This window comes from Lissotriton vulgaris, chromosome 8 (genome assembly GCF_964263255.1).
Source record: "Lissotriton vulgaris chromosome 8, aLisVul1.2, whole genome shotgun sequence".
In the NCBI taxonomy this organism is placed as follows: domain Eukaryota; kingdom Metazoa; phylum Chordata; class Amphibia; order Caudata; family Salamandridae; genus Lissotriton; species Lissotriton vulgaris.
The window spans coordinates 1,409,159,966-1,409,177,644 of record NC_141696.1 but is presented as its reverse complement, the minus strand read 5'-3'; the positions used below and the strand labels follow the sequence as shown (position 1 = coordinate 1,409,177,644).

General features: G+C 49.2%; 1 protein-coding gene across 1 annotated transcript in view; it reads left to right on the top strand.

Annotated features, from left to right (window-relative positions):
* Positions 1-17,679, top strand: part of BRWD1 (bromodomain and WD repeat domain containing 1) — a 2,503,800-nt gene that overhangs the window by 1,244,390 nt on the left and 1,241,731 nt on the right. The window contains exons 26-27 of the mRNA XM_086935423.1: positions 3,464-3,588; positions 3,708-3,790. Coding sequence (XP_086791549.1) covers positions 3,464-3,588; positions 3,708-3,790 — 208 coding nt within the window. The remainder of the gene's footprint in view (positions 1-3,463; positions 3,589-3,707; positions 3,791-17,679) is intronic.

Here is a 17,679-nt window from a genome sequence, read left to right as displayed (position 1 = left end):
TCCCCCGATCCGACTGCCTCTTCGGGAGGATCTTCTGTCGCAGCAGCAGGGGACGGTCCTCCACCCGAATCTGCCCAGCCTCCACCTCCATGCATGGAGAATGAGCCGCGACAGTTGACAGCTTTCGATCTTCCTCCCGAATTCTGTGATGTCATTCTTGCAGCCAGGCGTCCCTCCACTAAAATGGTATACGCCTGCAGATGGAACAAGTTTGTGACATGGTGCCCACCTAGACGTCAGTGTGCATGGGGGGCGCCTAAGTAGTCCGTGACGTCATCTCTGCGCTTGCGACGCCAGCGACGGATGCGGAGCCGCACAACGCCACCTACTGACGTGCAGGGCTACTGCTGGCAAAAAACTTTCCGGATCCAGTCTGAGGCCGGGGGATAAAGTAAGGAATCTATCACAAACTAATGTCTCTTACAGATATATTGTTACACAAGTAGTAACTTGTGCATTTATGCTCCACCACATCCCTCTAAGGAAGCGGAGCGACTTCAACAACTAGACCCAAAAAGTCTGTTGCCATTGTAGCTTCACCGCACCAGAGTTCCGGGTGGATGACCAACTCTTTGTGGTATGTTGGAGTGAAGAAGGTAAAGGCAATGCATAAGCAGACCATCTCCTGATGGATTGTGCACTGCATTAAGATCTCTTACGCATTGGCCTAGACTCAGGCCCCTGTTTGTTTGCCTGCTTATTCCACCAGAGCTAAAGCTGCAACCACTGCATTAAGCGATACCAAAGAGGATGATAGACGGAGCGTTAGAGCAAATCAAACACTCACCCCCAGTCAACTGATCCGGGTTTAATCCATCATCAGACTGATTTGCATATGGTCATGTCTGAACTGGGGTGGTGGAGTGAGCTAAAGAATGATGATGGATTAAACCCAGATCAGTTGACTGGGGGTGAGTGTTTGATTTGCTCAAGCACTCCGTCCATCATCCTCTTTGGTATCGCTTAATGCAGCTGGTATGCAGTTGTATCGCAACCACTGCATTAGCATGCGGAGTTCCGGTCCTGGATATCTGCCAGGCAGCAACGTGGGTTTCTCTACACACATTTGTGAAGCATTACTGCCTTGACAGTCCAGTTCGTCTGAACAGGCACTTGGCACGTTCAGTCCTGCAGGAATTTTTAGTGTGAATCTGTTTTGCAGACCCACCTCGCGGAAGGTATTGCTTGGGTGTTTATTCCAAGGTAATGAATATGCAGCTTTAAGTCTCTATCAGAAGAACAAGTTACTTACCTTTGGTAATGCCTTATCTGGTAGACTCTAATCGCATATTCCTTACAGACTCACCCATCTTCTCTGCTCAACAGGGCTGTTCCCTTTTCAGGGCCCTGGTTTTCCACTCCGGTGGTCAGTTTTCTTTGTGGCTCCGCACTCCTGGCCTGGAAATTCTCAAAAGAAAAACTGGCCACAGCACTTCTGGTGCAGACGACACCATGTGGAGCAGCAGGACTCCCCCAACTTCCTGCAAGGGCACTGCTCTAGAAAAAGTTTGAGTCTAGTCTGACGCCTGGGTATAATTCCAAGGTAGGGAATCTGTGGTTAGATAGTCTCTAACAGATAAGGTGTTACCTAAGGAAAGTAACTTGTTCAGTAACAGTTTTCCTCAACAACTTAGTCTACTGAGGCAACATGCTTGAAATGGTTGTCTTGGCCTTCTGTATGAGTGCCTTTGAAGTTATGGGTCAGCTCATCTCCACATCGGGCACTGCGTCGCCCCTTTGCTCATTAAGAACAGCAAAGCTCCCAGAGAGTAAAATGTATTCTGAATACTTCAGCGAGGCAGCATTCAGGAAGGTCTTTCCTATAGTGAATCTCGTTAAGCATTGTTGTGCAGAATGCCGTGGGGGAGCATCTCACTCTGGAGGCAAAGAAGGGGAGCTTGAGTCAACCAGATCAAGCTCATTTATATTCTCACACTTTCAAAATGTCCTCAGTCCCTGTGGAAGGGCTTAATTGGCCTTTGCTAGTATTCACAAGCCCATTTGCCATAGATGTCCTTTATGCAGCCAACTAAATATCAGGATGTATCTTGGTTTCAGATGGTGTTGCCAAATGTCCCAGATTGCTATACAGCAACTCGAGAGTTTTTATTTATGCTAGGCGAAAGCTTATGCTTATAACAGACGAGATGGGGAATCCTTCCTACACCAACCAACCAAATCCATTTTAGGGGATAGAAGTCCTTCTCATTCCTCCAGCATACTGTACTAGTTTCCTTATCTTGCAGCCCACTGCCCCTACCCCAATACCTCACAAGCTTCTTTGTTCAATGTGCTCTTCCTTTGTAGAATGCATTTTACAAAAATCTTTGAAGAAACAAAGATTGATACAGGACGTATAGTTGCAATTTTGTGCACCTACGTTCACAAAATTCACATTGTTTGTGGTCACTACTCAACCAGCAACTACAATTGACTATATTGTCTGACCTTCTATCTCCACCTGAAATCTTTTCCTCCTCATCTGTCTTTCCTGTATACACAATCTTCCGCTAGTCTCTCTCGACATCCCTCCTTTAACCCTCCCCCTCTTCTTTACGCATCTTCTCTTCTACATCCTCTTGACCTCTCTTTTCATTGCTGCTTCTTGTCCTGATGTGGTATCCTCACTGGCAAATGATCATATTGCTAGAGAGAAGTCACATGTGTGATTTCTTAATTGATCTGGCGCAGGATGGCATGGAGGTTGCTATCTATCCCTGCAGTTGGGGCTTGATACAACACTTGTGGTTTCCCCTTCCTTGCAATATCCATTTGTCTTGGAGCACAATCTTCCATTTTTAGCAGATGAAGCTGATCACTTCATTCTTTGATGTGTGCATTGAGCTTCTCTGCAATGTCCAGGCGTGACTTCTGCAAATGCCCTTTGATAGGTATTTTCTATTTCATGTAGAAAAACAAAAAAGCATCTTTTGAGCGGATCAAGTAGAGTTTTCCCCTTTAGCACCTTGGATGCTCCTGTGCTGACATTTGGTGATTGCCATTCTGCATGACGAGTTATCCTTGTCATCAGCACAGCTCAACCAGTGCATCATGACGAGTTACCCTTCTCATTAGCATTGAAGAGGTTAAACGATTCAGTGCCATTAATGAAAATTCTATTATTATTGCATCCAGTTGAGTATGTAGCAGATACAATGACATGCAAAAACAACCTTTCGCCCTACAAAACTCACACAACACAGAAGTAATTAGCAGATATGGTCTTTTATTGTTAACTGGCCCTAACAATCATTAGGGACTCTCACAACTTACTGCAAGTGAAAATGAGTGTAAAAAAACAGTGCACACCAGCCTTAAAAATGTACAGAATATTTGTGGGAATATACTTATTTCAGAGCAACAATACTGCAGTTTGCTTTAGCACTTAGGTAATTAAGGGATTTATACAAATGTTACTTGTATTTATTTTGTTAATGTCTTTCCTATGTATTTTCTTTTCTAGGATCAAGAAATAGTCAAAATAGTCGGCATGAAATATGAAGTTGGCCCACCTACGCTTTGTTGCCTGAAGGTTTCCTTGCTAGACCATGTCACTGGAAAACTTTTGGATACATCTTTTTCCTTAAAGTAAGTATGCTTTGAGTATTATTTTCACAAGAGAAATGCCTGACTCGGCTTAGTGTGTTGATTAGATTTTTCCCTTCATTGCACTTGAACGGTTTGATAATTATTAAGCTTCTTTCCAGATATCATGATATGCCTGATGTTATCGATTTCCTTGTGCTACGCCAGATTTATGATGAGGCACGGCAAAGAAACTGGCAAGCCGGTGAGTAATTTCCAAATCATAGAATTTATTTTCCTCGTCTAAACAATTATTTCCAGGTTAGAACAAATTTCATTTTTCTGGGTAACTATCTTTCAGATTCAAAACATATAGACCGACATCTGTTAATGGCAGATAGGAATTTTGAAAAAGCCTCCGGAGTTATCTTGTCTGAACGTACAATAGTTAAAGGTTGCCACACCCTCATAATTTATAATAATGTTGTAAAGAATTATCAATTTTATCTCCGAAGGTCCCCAATTGACTAATGTATTTTCTCTAGTATTAGGGTGTCTTTCATAGATTCACATGCTTGAATATTCCCCGTCGTCGAAGTGGGAGTCCCACGGTAAATAAAATAGCAATAACATACCAATAACATATGTAGTTAAATACATAACACATGAAATAATAGTCGAAATACATAATAAAGACTCAAAAACAATTCCTACATAGGAATACATGATAGAGAGAAAAAACACCTGTAACATAATCCTGTCATTATGTTAGTCCAAACTACAGCCAATCAGGCGCCAGCACCCTTCCAGAACCTTCTCCTCAGAGCTCAGACCCTCAGATTTTCTACTGCACGTGGTGTGAAGGGAGTCTCCCTGAGCTCTGCTCAGTTTTCTCAACTTCAAGTTTCCAGTCTTCTCAGCATGTCTTCAAGTAAGAAGTCTTTATTTAGACCTTGCTCACTTGTGGGAAATTTCGTCTTTACTCTGAGGACCCCCACAAGAAGTGCATTTATTGTCTTTATCCCGACCATGAGGTTGGTAACTGCAGGTTTTGCAGGACTTTCCCTACAAAGACCCTTAAGGACAGAGAAGGCCGTCTCCTCATTTGGCTCCAGCTTCTTAAGGATAAGGATTCAGCACTGTCAGATGCAGAAAGTTTGCAGTCTGGACCTTCTAAAGCAGCCTCCAAGCGTAGTAGTGTGCAGGATATGCCTGTAGGAGAGTGGGGTCTGCAATCCTATGGTCACCCCCGATTTTTGCTTTTTGCTTCACTGGTTTACGACGTTCCCTGGTTGTGGGCCTGCTAATCAGACCCACAGCCTAGCTGTTCTCTCTCTAAATTGACAAGCATGTACCCTAGGTGCATTTACCAATTGGTACTGGGCCACCTTATCAGTCCCTGTATAGCATACCTTAGGTATCCAGAGCATAGGTGTACTCAGGGCCTACCAGGGGCTGCAGCATGTATTATGCCACCCCTGGCTGGCCATCCAAATCTGACACAACTGGCTGCCCGACAGCTGGGGCAAGGTGGTGTAATCACCCTTTGCTTTAGATATAGTATCTCTATATCTAACCCTAAAATGGACACATATATTCCTATCAGTCACTCCTATGGCAGGCCTTATCAATCCTGAAGGCAGAGTGCTTGGAATTATGTGAGATGGTGCTCTGGCCTGAGCTGAGCAGATTGTGGAACCAAGTCCTAATAGCTGTTCCATGATAACGCGTACCATATACTCTTAAGTGCATTATAATCCTCGCGGTTATTTGCTAAACTTTGGTATCGCATTATCAAAACATGTCGATTAAGGTGTCATACGAATTGGAATACTAACCCCTCGCCAATTCTGGCGACGGAGTTAGCATTCCACCCTTCTAGAGGGACACGACATGGGTGTAACTGTGAACCCCGGATAAAGTTAACTCGAGCCTCAGCATCACAAAATGGATGCTGCCACCACAGACACAAGTCTGACCTCCTGCTGCTGGGAGTCCTTCCAGCGAGGGAGGCTTAGACAAAGGGTTTCCTGCCTTGGGAGGTGCTAGCATCACCCCAGACAGGATTTTGTGTATTAGGTAGGACAGGGCTGAAAGGAATGAGACATGCCTGGGGCACACAAGGTGTCCCTGTGCATATGCCGGTCCAAACCAGTTCCTGGGGCACCCCAGCCCCAGAGCTGGCGCAGGACCGGACAAAGGAAAGGGGGTGTAACCACCCCCCTTCCTGGTCCCACCCAGAGGACGGACCTAGTGGTAGTGCAGCCCCCTTTAGCCGGATAAAAGTAGTAGCTGGTCCCATTCCAAATTAGGTTATCCTGATCAACTTTACAAGATGAAACTCTGGACCTTGACGTTCTGCTCCACAGAAGACAGAAGGAATCTCCCTTGTGGGCAAGGAGTGTCCACCCTGCATCTGCAGGCACCATCAGCGTACCGCGACTTCCCTTTGTCGTCTTCCTGCAAAGGATCCAGACTTCAGAGCCCGATGAGACCCGGATTCCCAGACCTCTCCGACCTCAACCCACATCTGCAGCCGAGCTGAGACCCATGGGTGCGACGAGACACGTGGGACTGGCCATCTTGAAAGAAGCAGCACTTTGCTCCAGCACGACTTCCGAGGGCTCCCCGTCCAAGTGCTTTGGGGACTTAGGAGGGACCGACCCCGAGCAGCTCCTGCATCGAAGATCAGCCGTCCAGCATTCACGAGATCTGTGTGGGGCCCTTCTGCCTGGTTGCTGCTCGACGCGTTGTCTGGTCACTTGCCGGCTGGCTAGTGACCTCCTAGACGACGAACACCGACAACTTTGCTGCTGGTCTGGTTGCTCCAGACTGGCCCATGCTCCCTTCCAAAAGAGGAGCACCCCGGACCCTCCTGGTCCACTCTAGTCGCCGTTTCCACTCACCGCGTGGGTTGCCTTTGCCAAGGCCTGTTGAACCCGAATCCGGAGACGACACCGCCGACAGCGAGAGCCTGCGTGGGACAGCTCGTGCCTCCATCCTGGTCGTCGAAGACACCACCTGGTCCACGTGGCTGCAGAGACAAGCGTCCACCTTCACCTGATCGCGACGACGACATCTGGTTCCACTCCTGGTTCCACTCCAGTCACTGGCTAGTGACTTTGAACATTGTCCCCTCTGCTTCCAGGTTCCTCTCTTCACCAATCCACCCTTGGATTGCACCGGACATCTTCCTCCTGGTCGCCTGCAGCATCTTTCTTCAAGGCTCCATAGACTTCGACGCGGAAACCCGACACGACTTCGCACCTATGCACCCGCAGCCTGTGGGTGAGGTAACACGAGCATTTCGGTGCTCAAGGGTAGCTTGACTATCCTAGTGTCCAGTTCCATTGTCGTTTCAGTCCTATCTAGTCAAGAACATCCGTACTCACCTTTTCTTTAAACTGTACTGTACGCATCTCGCGTGTGAGTTCACACTCTGCACAAGCGCTCTGTGGGCCTCCTATTACTTACCTCAAGTTAGTATAGCGTGGTCCCAGCGATCCTACAACCTCTGGACAGCTCCATTCCTTTAATTGACTTTCGCATTCCATTTATTTAGTATATGGTTTGCCGTGCTCCTAGGGCACCATTGTAAATCGTGCAACTTAAACGTATTTTTCCTAAGAGTTTGTCATGTGCTTAGCCCTCTGACTACATAAAGAGTTCAGAGGTGTATGTTAGATAATAAATAACTGTTTATTTTCATAACTACCTGTGTGGTGTCCTTTTCATTTGGTATTCAAAGGTTATATGTGGTAAAACAGCTGGCTTCACATGCCATAAAGAGTTTAGCCTAAAAGACTGCTTTTGTCCACACTACTAGTATAGCTGGTCTATAAGGTTGACTTACAACCAATCACCATAAGGGTTGTTTGGACTGATACAAGGTGATCACCAGAACTAGTGAACATCATATATCAGGCCAACTTCTCACAATGCCTTCGCCTTTTCTAAAAAGGAGAAGAAACGTTCCCTGTCTGTGGCTCCTGCGGTGTGTTCACCACCTCCTACTACCTCTACGCCCACGAGACCTGGCTCTCAGGCATCTTCTGCTGCCTCCCATCATGTTTCCGCTCCCAAACATGTTTCATCGTCGACGGGAGTGTCGACGATTGTCCCAACGCCGAGATCAGCTGTCTCCGGATCGTCAACAGCGACAGTGACTACGACATCAGCCTCCGGATCGTCGTCGACGTCTTCCATGTCGACTAAGGTATCGCTTAGCTTCAAGACAGTCTCATCGACGATACCTATTGCCTCGTCGTCGATGAAAAAATCTGCTTCGTCGTCAGCAAAGTCACCGTCGGCGAAAGCTCACAGGAAATCTTCGTCGTCGGTCCCGTCGGCGACGGCTTCGTTGACGGTGGCGTCATCATCGCCGACGACTTCGTCGACTACCTTACCGTCTACGATGGTTCTGTCGACGGCGGCTCCGTCGACGGTGGAACTTTCTGCAACAACTTTCTCGACGCCTCTGCCAGCGTCGTCGTCGACGACACAGTCGACGGTGGTTCCTTCATCGTTTCCCTCATTGCCTTTGGTGCCCTGGTCTTCGACTGGGCCTGGCTCTTCCACCGCCGACCCCTTGCACCATCGTCGTCAACGGCCAGTTGACCAACTATCCATTCCAGATCTGGAGCCTCCCTCGCCCATGTTCGCCACGGGCTCTGAGCGGGATTCTGACTCTGACAATGATCTGGGTGATTCCTTCAGAGTGGCACGCAGTCCTTCGGATTTGATTATTAAGTGCCAGGATTACGGTGATGATGATGATGACGACGACCAGTATTCTCACGCAGAAGAACGCTCTTTACTAGTTCCAACCGTGGTCGCTCATATGTTGGATGACTACAACCGGCGTTTCCCGCCTTTTCCGCAGGGTACGACTATGCCTCATGTGCCTGCGGCTGCGGTGGCTCCAGTCCCTGTTCCGCCACCTTTGCCACCAACGCCTTCACCACAGGTTCAGACGTCAGTGAAGATGCAAACTACAGTGTACCCGGTTGATGATGATGATGTCATTCCAGAACGGGAAGATGGAGAAGTCCGCGATGATGATGATGACGCCGCCACCCACATGGCTGAGTGGGGCGACTACCAAATTCAGAAGCCTTCCCCTCCGGTAGAGCCCGGGGATTCACCTCCGGTGGATATTGCAAGTTTCTGTAGGAGAGTAGGGTCTGCAATCCTATGATCACCCCAGGTTTTTGCTTTTTGCTTCACTGGTTTACGACTTCTCTGGCTGTGGGCCTGCTAATCAGACCCACAGCCTTGCTGTTCTCTCACTAAATTGACACATGTACCTTAGGTGCATTTACCAATTGGTACTGGGCCACCTTATCAGACCCTGTAACTCGGGGCATAGGTGTACCCAGGGCCTACCAGGGGCTGCAGCATGTATTATGCCACCCCTGGCTGGCCATCTAAATCTGACACAACTGGCTGCACGACAGCTGGGGCAAGGTGGTGTAATCACCCCTTGCTTTAGATATAGTATACCTATATCTAACCCTAAAATGGACACCCGTATTCCTATCAGTCACTCCTATGGCAGGCCTTGACAATCCTGAAGGCAGAGTGCGTGGAATCGTGTGAGATGGTGCTCTGGCATGAGCTGAGCCCGTTTGCAGCTTGCGGAACCAAGTCCTAATAGCTGTTCCATGATAACGCGTACCATATACTCTTAAGTGCATTATAATCCTCGCGGTTATATGCTAACTCTGGTATCGCTTTATCAAAACATATCGAGTAAGGTGTCATACAAATTGGAATACTAACCCCTCGCCAATTCTGGTGACGGGGTTAACATTCCACCCTTCTAGAGGGACACGACATGTGTGTAACTGTGAACCCCGGTTAAAGTTAACTCAAGCCTCAGCATCACAAAATGGATGCTGCCACCACAGACACAAGTCTGACCTCCTGCTGCTGGGAGTCCTTCCAGCGAGGGAGGCTTGGACAAAGGGTTTCCTGTCAGGGGCGGTGCTAGCTGTAGGAGAGTAGGGTCTGCAATCCTATGATCACCCAGATTTTTTGCTTTTGTTTCACTGGTTTACGACTTTCTCTGGCTGTGGGCCTGCCAATCAGACCCACAGCCTGGCTGTTCTCTCTCTAAATTACAACGTGTACCCTAGGTGCATTTACCAATTGGTACTGGGCCACCTTGTCAGACCCTGTAACTCAGGGCATAGGTGTACCCAGGGCCTACCAGGGGCTGAAGCATGTATTATGCCACCCCTGGCTGGCCTCCTAAATCTGACACAACTGGCTGCATGACAGCTGGGGCAAAGTCGTGTAATCACCCTTTGCTGTAGATATAGTATACCTATATCTAACCCTAAAAATGGACACACAGATTCCTATCAGTCACCCCTATGGCAGGCCTTGACAATCCTGAAGGCAGAGTGCTTGGAATCGTGTGAGATGGTGCTCTGGCATGAGCTGAGCCTGTCTGCAGCTTGCGGAACCAAGTCCTAATAGCTGTTCCATGATAACGCATACCATATACTCTTAAGTGCATTATAATCCTCGCGGTTAAATGCTATCTTTGGTATTGCTTTATCAAAACATGTCAAATAAGGTGTCATACGAATTGGAATACTAACCCCTCGCCAATTCTGGCGACGGGGTTAGCATTCCACCCTTCTAGAGGGACACAACATGTATGTAACTGTGAACCCCGGTTAAAGTTAAACGAAGCCTCAGCTCCACAAAATGGATGCTGCCACCACAGACACGAGTCTGACCCCCTGCAGCTGGGAGTCCTTCCAGCGAGGGGAGCCTGGACAAAGGGTTTCCTGTCGAGGGCGGTGCTAGCACCGTCCCAGACAGGGTTTTGTGTATCCTGGGTAGGCAGGGCTTTACAGGAAGGTGACTGCTGAGTGGCACCCCGGTGCTCACTACGCATAGGCCGGTCAGAACCAGTTCCAGGGGCACACCAGCCCCTGGCCTGGGGGAAGTCCGGCATGGGAGAGGGGTGTAACCACCCCCCTCCTAGTCCCACCCATAGGCAGGACCTAGTCACCGGGTCAGCCCCTTTTCTTAGTATAAAGATAGGAGCGGGCCCCCTGTTCAAATTGGATCATCTTTGGAATCAAGACACGACTTTCTGCGAAAGGACATCAAGATTTCTTCTTCAAGATTCTCCCTTGTGGCTAAGGAGTAGTCACCCTGCATCCGCAGGCACCATCAAGAACACTGCGGTCTGCTGCAAGTCCCTCCTCAGGAATCCGCCGACACAGCTCGACGAGACCAGGCTTCCCTGGCACCTCTGACCTCTACTCACCTCTACAGCCAAGCTGAGAACCGTGAGTGCGACGAGACCTCGAGGGACCGACGATCGCCAAGACTGCACGACTTCTTCACAACAAGCCCGCCGAGTGTCCCTCTGGTGAGTGCTTTGGGGTCCGAGAAGCCCCGACCCTGAGCAGCTCCAGCACCGAAGACCAGCCCTCCAGCATCTCCACGATCTGCGTGGGGCCCTTCTGCTTTTTGCTGCTCACCGCGTTGTTTGGCTACTAGCCCGCTGGCTTGTGGCCTTCTTCACGACGCCCGACGACATCACTGCTGCTGGTCTGGTTGCTCCAGACTGGCCCTTGCTTCCTTCTTCAAGAGAAGCACCCCGGACCCTCCTGGTCCACTCCAGACGCCATTTTGAGTCCACCGCGTGGGCTTGAATTTGCCAAGGCTTTGTTGCCCAATCCTGGGTCCAGCGACGCCGACAGCTTCATCCATCGTGGGACAGCTCGCTCCTCCATCCTGGTCGCCGACAACGCCCCTGGTCCGTGAGATCTGCAGAGCACAGCGTCACCCACTCACCTAGTCGAGGTGACTACCATCCGGTGCCCTCCTGGCGCCACCTGACTACTGGCTCGTAGTCTCGAACTTGGTCCCCTCTGTTTTCAGGTGTCATCTATCTTCAAGATCCAGGCTTGGATCACTTCGAACTCTCTTCCCTGGTCGCCTGTCAGCATCTTTCTTCCAGGCTCCTGGTCCGTCTACGAGGATTCCCGACGTCTTTTGAGACCTATGCAGCTGCAGCCCCTGGGCTAGGTAACCGGCATTTCGGTGCCCCAGCATAGCCTCACTATCCAAGGGTCAGAATCCACTTTCGTTTTCCTCCTACCAGGTCGGGTTCGCCCGAGAACACTAACTCTGTGAAATCTAGCTACCATAGACTTTGTCCCGCATCACGCGTGAGAGTGCACACTCTGCACCCGAGTCCCCTGGGTCTCCTAGAAGTAATCTAACGATTCTATAGTCAAGTCCTAGCGATTCCAAAGCCTATTAGTACTGTACTTACCTGCTAGTAATTTCGCATTCCACTTTCAAAGTATATGGTTTTCCGTGCCCCTCGGCCATTTGTATATACTGTGCTAACTTAAGTATTTTCGTAAGAGTTTTGTTTTGTGCTTAGTACCCTGTCCTCATAAAGAGTACAGGGCTGTTGTGATTTTAATAAATACACTGTTTATTTTCATAACACTTGTGTGGTGTCCTTTCACTGGGTGTTCAAGGGGTATATGTGTGGTATAACAGCTGGCTTAACACGCCCTCTCGAGTCTTTAGCCTTAGACTGCTCGTATCCACGCTACTAGGATAGCTGGTCTATAAGGTTGACTTACAACCAATCATCAATAAGGGTTGCTGGACTGATACATAGTGTTCACTAGAATAGTGAGCACTGCATATCAGGCCACCTTCTCACATTTGTGAGCAGCGGTTGGGATTTGAGCTTGCTGTTGTTTTACCACACGTATCCTAAGAATATCTTGTTGAAAGATCACATAAGTACTTGTAGGTACATATAACTTAGCTTACAATACTCTGAGTTCTACTGAACCAGCTGTTGCAGCTCCTCAAGGCTTAACACACCTTGGCTGCAACTCTTAGCAAGGGATCAGTAGGCAAACACATAGTGTAGGTAGGTGCATCACTTACACCACACTAGAAAGCATGTCTAACCACGGAGAGTCTACTGAGACCCCTCAGGTGGTTGAGGACCCTCCACAGGCCTCTTCTAGATATGCAGCCCTTAGCTTCCAGGAGATGAGACAAGTGTGTGTGAGAAGGTGGCCTGATATGCAGTGCTCACTATTCTAGTGAACACTATGTATCAGTCCAGCAACCCTTATTGATGATTGGTTGTAAGTCAACCTTATAGACCAGCTATCCTAGTAGCGTGGATACGAGCAGTCTAAGGCTAAAGACTCGAGAGGGCGCGTTAAGCCAGCTGTTTACCACACATATACCCCTTGAATACCAAGTGAAAGGACACCACACAAGTGTTATGAAAATAAACAGTTATTTATTTAAAGATCACAACAGCCCTGTACTCTTTATGAGGACAGGGTACTAAGCACAAACCAAAACTCTTACAAAAATACTTAAGTTAGCACAGTATATACAAATGCCCGAGGGGCACGGAAAACCATATACTCTGAAAGTGGAATGCGAAATTCCTAGCAGGTAAGTACAGTACTAATAGCTTTTGGAATCGCTAGGACTTGACTAGGGAATCGTTAGATTACGTCTAGGAGGCCTAGGGGACTCGGGTGCAGTGTGTGCACTCTCACGCGAGATGCGGGACAAAAGTCTATGGTAGCTAGGAAATAGAAAGTTAGTGTTCTCGGGCGAACCCGACCTGGTAGGGAGAAAACAAAAGTAGATTCTGACCCTTGGATAGTGAGGCTATGCTGGGGCACCGAAATGCCGAAGTTACCTAGCCCAGGGGCTGCAGCTGCATAGGTCTGAAAAGACGTCGGGAATCCTCGTAGACGGACCAGGAGCCGGAAGAAAAGATGCTGGCCGGTGACCAGTGAAGAAAGTTCAGTTGGATCCAAGCCTGGATCTCGAAGATAGATGACACCTGAAAGCAGAGGGGACCAAGTTCGAGACTACTAGCCAGTAGTCAGTGGGCACCAGGAGGGCACCGGATGGTAGCCACCTCGACAAGGTGAGTGGGTGACGCTTGACTCGAAGATCTCACGGACCAGGAGGCGTTGTCGGCGACCAGGATGGAGGATCGAGCTGTCCCACGAAGATAGAAGCTGTCGGCGTCGCTGGACCCAGGATTGGGCAACAAAGCCTTGGCAAATTCAAGCCCACGCGGTGGACCTAAAATGGCGTCTGGAGTGGACCAGGAGGGTCCGGGGTGCCTCTCTTGAACAAGGAAGCAAGGGCCAGCCTGGAGCAACCAGACCAGCAGAAGAGTTGTCGTCGGGCGTCGTTCAGAAGGCCACAAGCCAGCCGGCTAGTAGCCAAACAACGCGGTGCACAGCAAACAGCAGAAGGGCCCCACGCCGATCGTGGAGATGCAGGGAGGCTGATCTTGGATGCTGGAGCTGCGCAGGGTTGGGGCTTCTCGGACCCCAAAGCACTCACCAGTGGAAGACTCGGTGGGCTTGCAATAAAGATGTCGTGCAGTCTTGGCGATCGTCGGTCCCTTGAGGTCTCGTCGCACTCACGGTTCTCAGCTTTGCTGTAGAGGTGAGTAGAGGTCAGAGGTGCCAGGGAAGCCGGGTCTCGTCGTGCTGGGTCGTCGGATTCGTGATGAAGGACTTGCAGCAGACCGCAGTGTTCTTTAGGATGGTGCCTGCGGATGCAGGGTGACTACTCCTTAGCCACAAGGGAGAATCTTGAAGAAGAAATCGTGAAGTCCTTTCGAAGAAAGTGGTATCTTGATTCCAAAGATGATCTAATTTTAACAGGGGGCCCGCTCCCATCTTTATACTAAAAAAGGGGGCTGACCCGGTGACTAGGTCCTGCCTATGGGTGGGACTAGGTGGGGGGTGGTTACACCCCTCAGCCATGCCGGACTTCCCCAGGCCAGGGGCTGGTGTGCCCCTGGAACTGGTTCAGACCGGCCTATGCGTAGTGAGCACCGGGGTGCCACTCAGCAGTCACCTTCCTGTAAAGCCCTGCCTACCCAGGATACACAAAACCATGTCTGGGACGGTGCTAGCACCGCCCCTGACAGGAAACCCTTTGTCCAGGCTCCCCTCGCTGGAAGGACTCCCAGCTGCAGGGGGTCAGACTCGTGTCTGTGGTGGCAGCATCCATTTTGTGGAGCTGAGGCTTCAGTTAACTTTAACCGGGGTTCACAGTTACATACATGTCGTGTCCCTCTAGAAGGGTGGAATGCTAACCCCGTCGCCAGAATTGGCGAGGGGTTAGTATTCCAATTCGTATGACACCTTACTCGACATGTTTTGATAAAGCAATACCAAAGATAGCATTTAACCGCGAGGATTATAATGCACTTAAGAGTATATGGTATGCGATATCATGGAACAGCTATTAGGACTTGATTCCGCAAGCTGCAGACAGGCTCAGCTCATGCCAGAGCACCATCTCACACGATTCCAAGCACTCTGCCTTCAGGATTGTCAAGGCCTGCCATAGGAGTGACTGATAGGAATCTGTGTGTCCATTTTAGGGTTAGGTATAGGTATACTACACCTACAGCAAAGGGTGATTACACGACTTTGCCCCAGCTGTCATGCAGCCAGTTGTGTCAAATTTAGGAGGCCAGCCAGGGGTGGCACAATACGTGCTGCAGCCCCTGGCAGCCCTGGGTACACCCATGCCCTGAGTTACAGGGTCTGATAAGGTGGCCCAGTACCAATTGGTAGATGCACCTAGGGTACATGAGGTAATTTAGAAAGAGAACAGCCAGGCTGTGGGTCTGATTGGCAGGCCCACAGCCAGAGAAAGTCGTAAACCAGTGAAACAAAAGCAAAAAATCTGGGTGATCATAGGATTGCAGACCCTACTCTCCTACATGACCCCCCCCCAAACTTTGGGACAATAAGCTAACCTTGACCAGGTGAGTCTTCTTGTTCTAAGTGGAAATATCTGGAGAGCCCATCGGCATTGCCATGATCAGTACCAGGTCTATGTTCCACTGTAAAGTCCATCCCCTGTAGGGAAATGGACCACCTAAGCAGTTTGGGGTTTTCACCCTTCATCTGATTTAGCCACAAGAGGGGCTTATGGTCGGTCTGAATCTTGAAGTGAGTGCCAAACAAGTATGGCCTCAGCTTCTTCAGGGCCCAAACCACAGCAAAGGCCTCCCTCTCAATAGCTGACCAATTCTTCTCTCTGGGGGTCAGCCTTCTGCTTATAAAAGCAATGGGCTGATCCTGACCATCAAAATTCAGTTGAGAAAGAACAGCTCCCACACCCAACTCAGAAGCATCTGTTTGGACAATGAATGGTTTGGAGTAGTCTGGACTCTTAAGGATAGGTGCTGTGCACATGGCCTGCTTTAGGTCATCGAATGCTTTTTGACAGCCTGCTGTCCACTGAACCTTTTTTGGCATTTTCTTACTTGTCAGTTCATTTAATGGTGTCACAATGGAACCATAGTTCCTGACAAATTTTCTGTAGTATCCAGTCAGGCCCAAGAAAGCTCGAACCTGAGTCTGGGTGGTTGGAGGAGCCCAGTCCCTGATTGACTGTATTTTGCTCTCCAGTGGCTGAACCTGGCCTCCACCTACAAGGTGGCCCAGGTATACAACCTGTGTCTGCCCTATCTGGCACTTGGTGGCCTTGATAGTGAGGCCTGCTGCTTGCAGAGCCTCTAACACTTTCCTCAGGTGGACCAGGTGATCCTCCCAGGTGGAGCTAAAGACAGCAATATCATCTAGATATGCTGCACAGAAGTCATCCAGCCCAGTAAGGACTTGATTCACCAACCTTTGGAAGGTGGCAGGTGCATTTTTCAGACCAAAGGGCATTACCACAAATTGATAATGCCCACCAGGGGTTGAAAATGCTGTTTTGGGCTTGGCATCCTCAGCTAACCTGATTTGCCAATACCCAGCTGTTAAGTCAAATGTACTTAAGTAGTTGGCAGAAGCCAATCTATCTATAAGTTCATCTGCCCTTGGTATTGGATGGGCATCAGTCTTAGTGACTGCATTGAGACCCCTGTAGTCTACGCAAAACCTCATCTCTCTCTTACCATCTTGGGTGTGAGGCTTTGGCACTAGAACTACTGGACTAGCCCAAGGGCTATCTGAGGGTTCAATGACTCCCAATTCCAACATTTTCTGCACTTCAGTTTTTATGCAGTCTCTAACATGATCAGGCTGCCTGTAGATTTTACTCTTGACTGGCAGGCTGTCACCAGTGTCAACCTCATGGGTGCACCAATTGGTCTGACTGGGTGTCAGAGAGAACATACGTCTGAAAGACTGAAGAACCTGTTTACAGTCTTTCTGCTGATGTTCAGAGAGGCTGCCACAAAAGACAACACCATCTACTGACCCATCATCAGGATTCTGAGTGAGCAGGTCTGGGAGAGGGTCACTCTCTTCCTCCTGTCCCTCATCTATGGCCATGAGCAAGCTCATGTCCTTCCTGTCGACATATGCTTTGAGCCTGTTGGCATGGAGTACCCTATGGGGACTCCTGGGAGTTCCAAGGTCCACCAGGTAGGTGACCTCTCCCTTTTGCTCAAGGATTGTGTGGGGCCCAGACCATTTGTCTTTGAGTGCTGCTGGGGCCACTGGCTCCAGCACCCACACCTTCTGTCCAGGCTGATAAACAGTCAGGACAGCCTTTTGGTCATGCCAAGCTTTTTGAAGTTCTTGACTGGCCTTAAGGTTTTCTGATGCCTTCTCCATATACTCAGCCATCCTGGAGCGGAGACCAAGTACATAGTCCATTATGTTGGTTGCAGGCTTTTTGAGAGGTCTCTCCCATCCTTCCTTCACCAAACACAAGGGGCCTCTCACAGGATGTCCATACAAAAGTTCAAAAGGGCTGTAGCCAACCCCCTTTTGTGGGACCTCTCTGTAAGCAAACAGAAGGCAGGGCATCAGGACATCCCATCTACGCCTGAGTGTTTCAGGTAGTCCATGAATCATCCCTTTTAGGGTCCTGTTGAACCTTTCAACAAGCCCATTGCATTGTGGATGATAGGGTGTAGTGAATTTGTAATTGACACCACACTCCTTCCACATAGCAGTTAAATAGCTTGACATGAAGTTTGCACCTCTGTCAGAGACAACCTCCTTAGGGAAGCCCACTCTGGAGAACACTCCAACTAGGGCCCTTGCCACCACAGGTGCTGTGGTGGTCCTAAGTGGAATAGCTTCAGGATACCTGGTGGCATGATCCACTACCACCAGTATAAACTTGTGC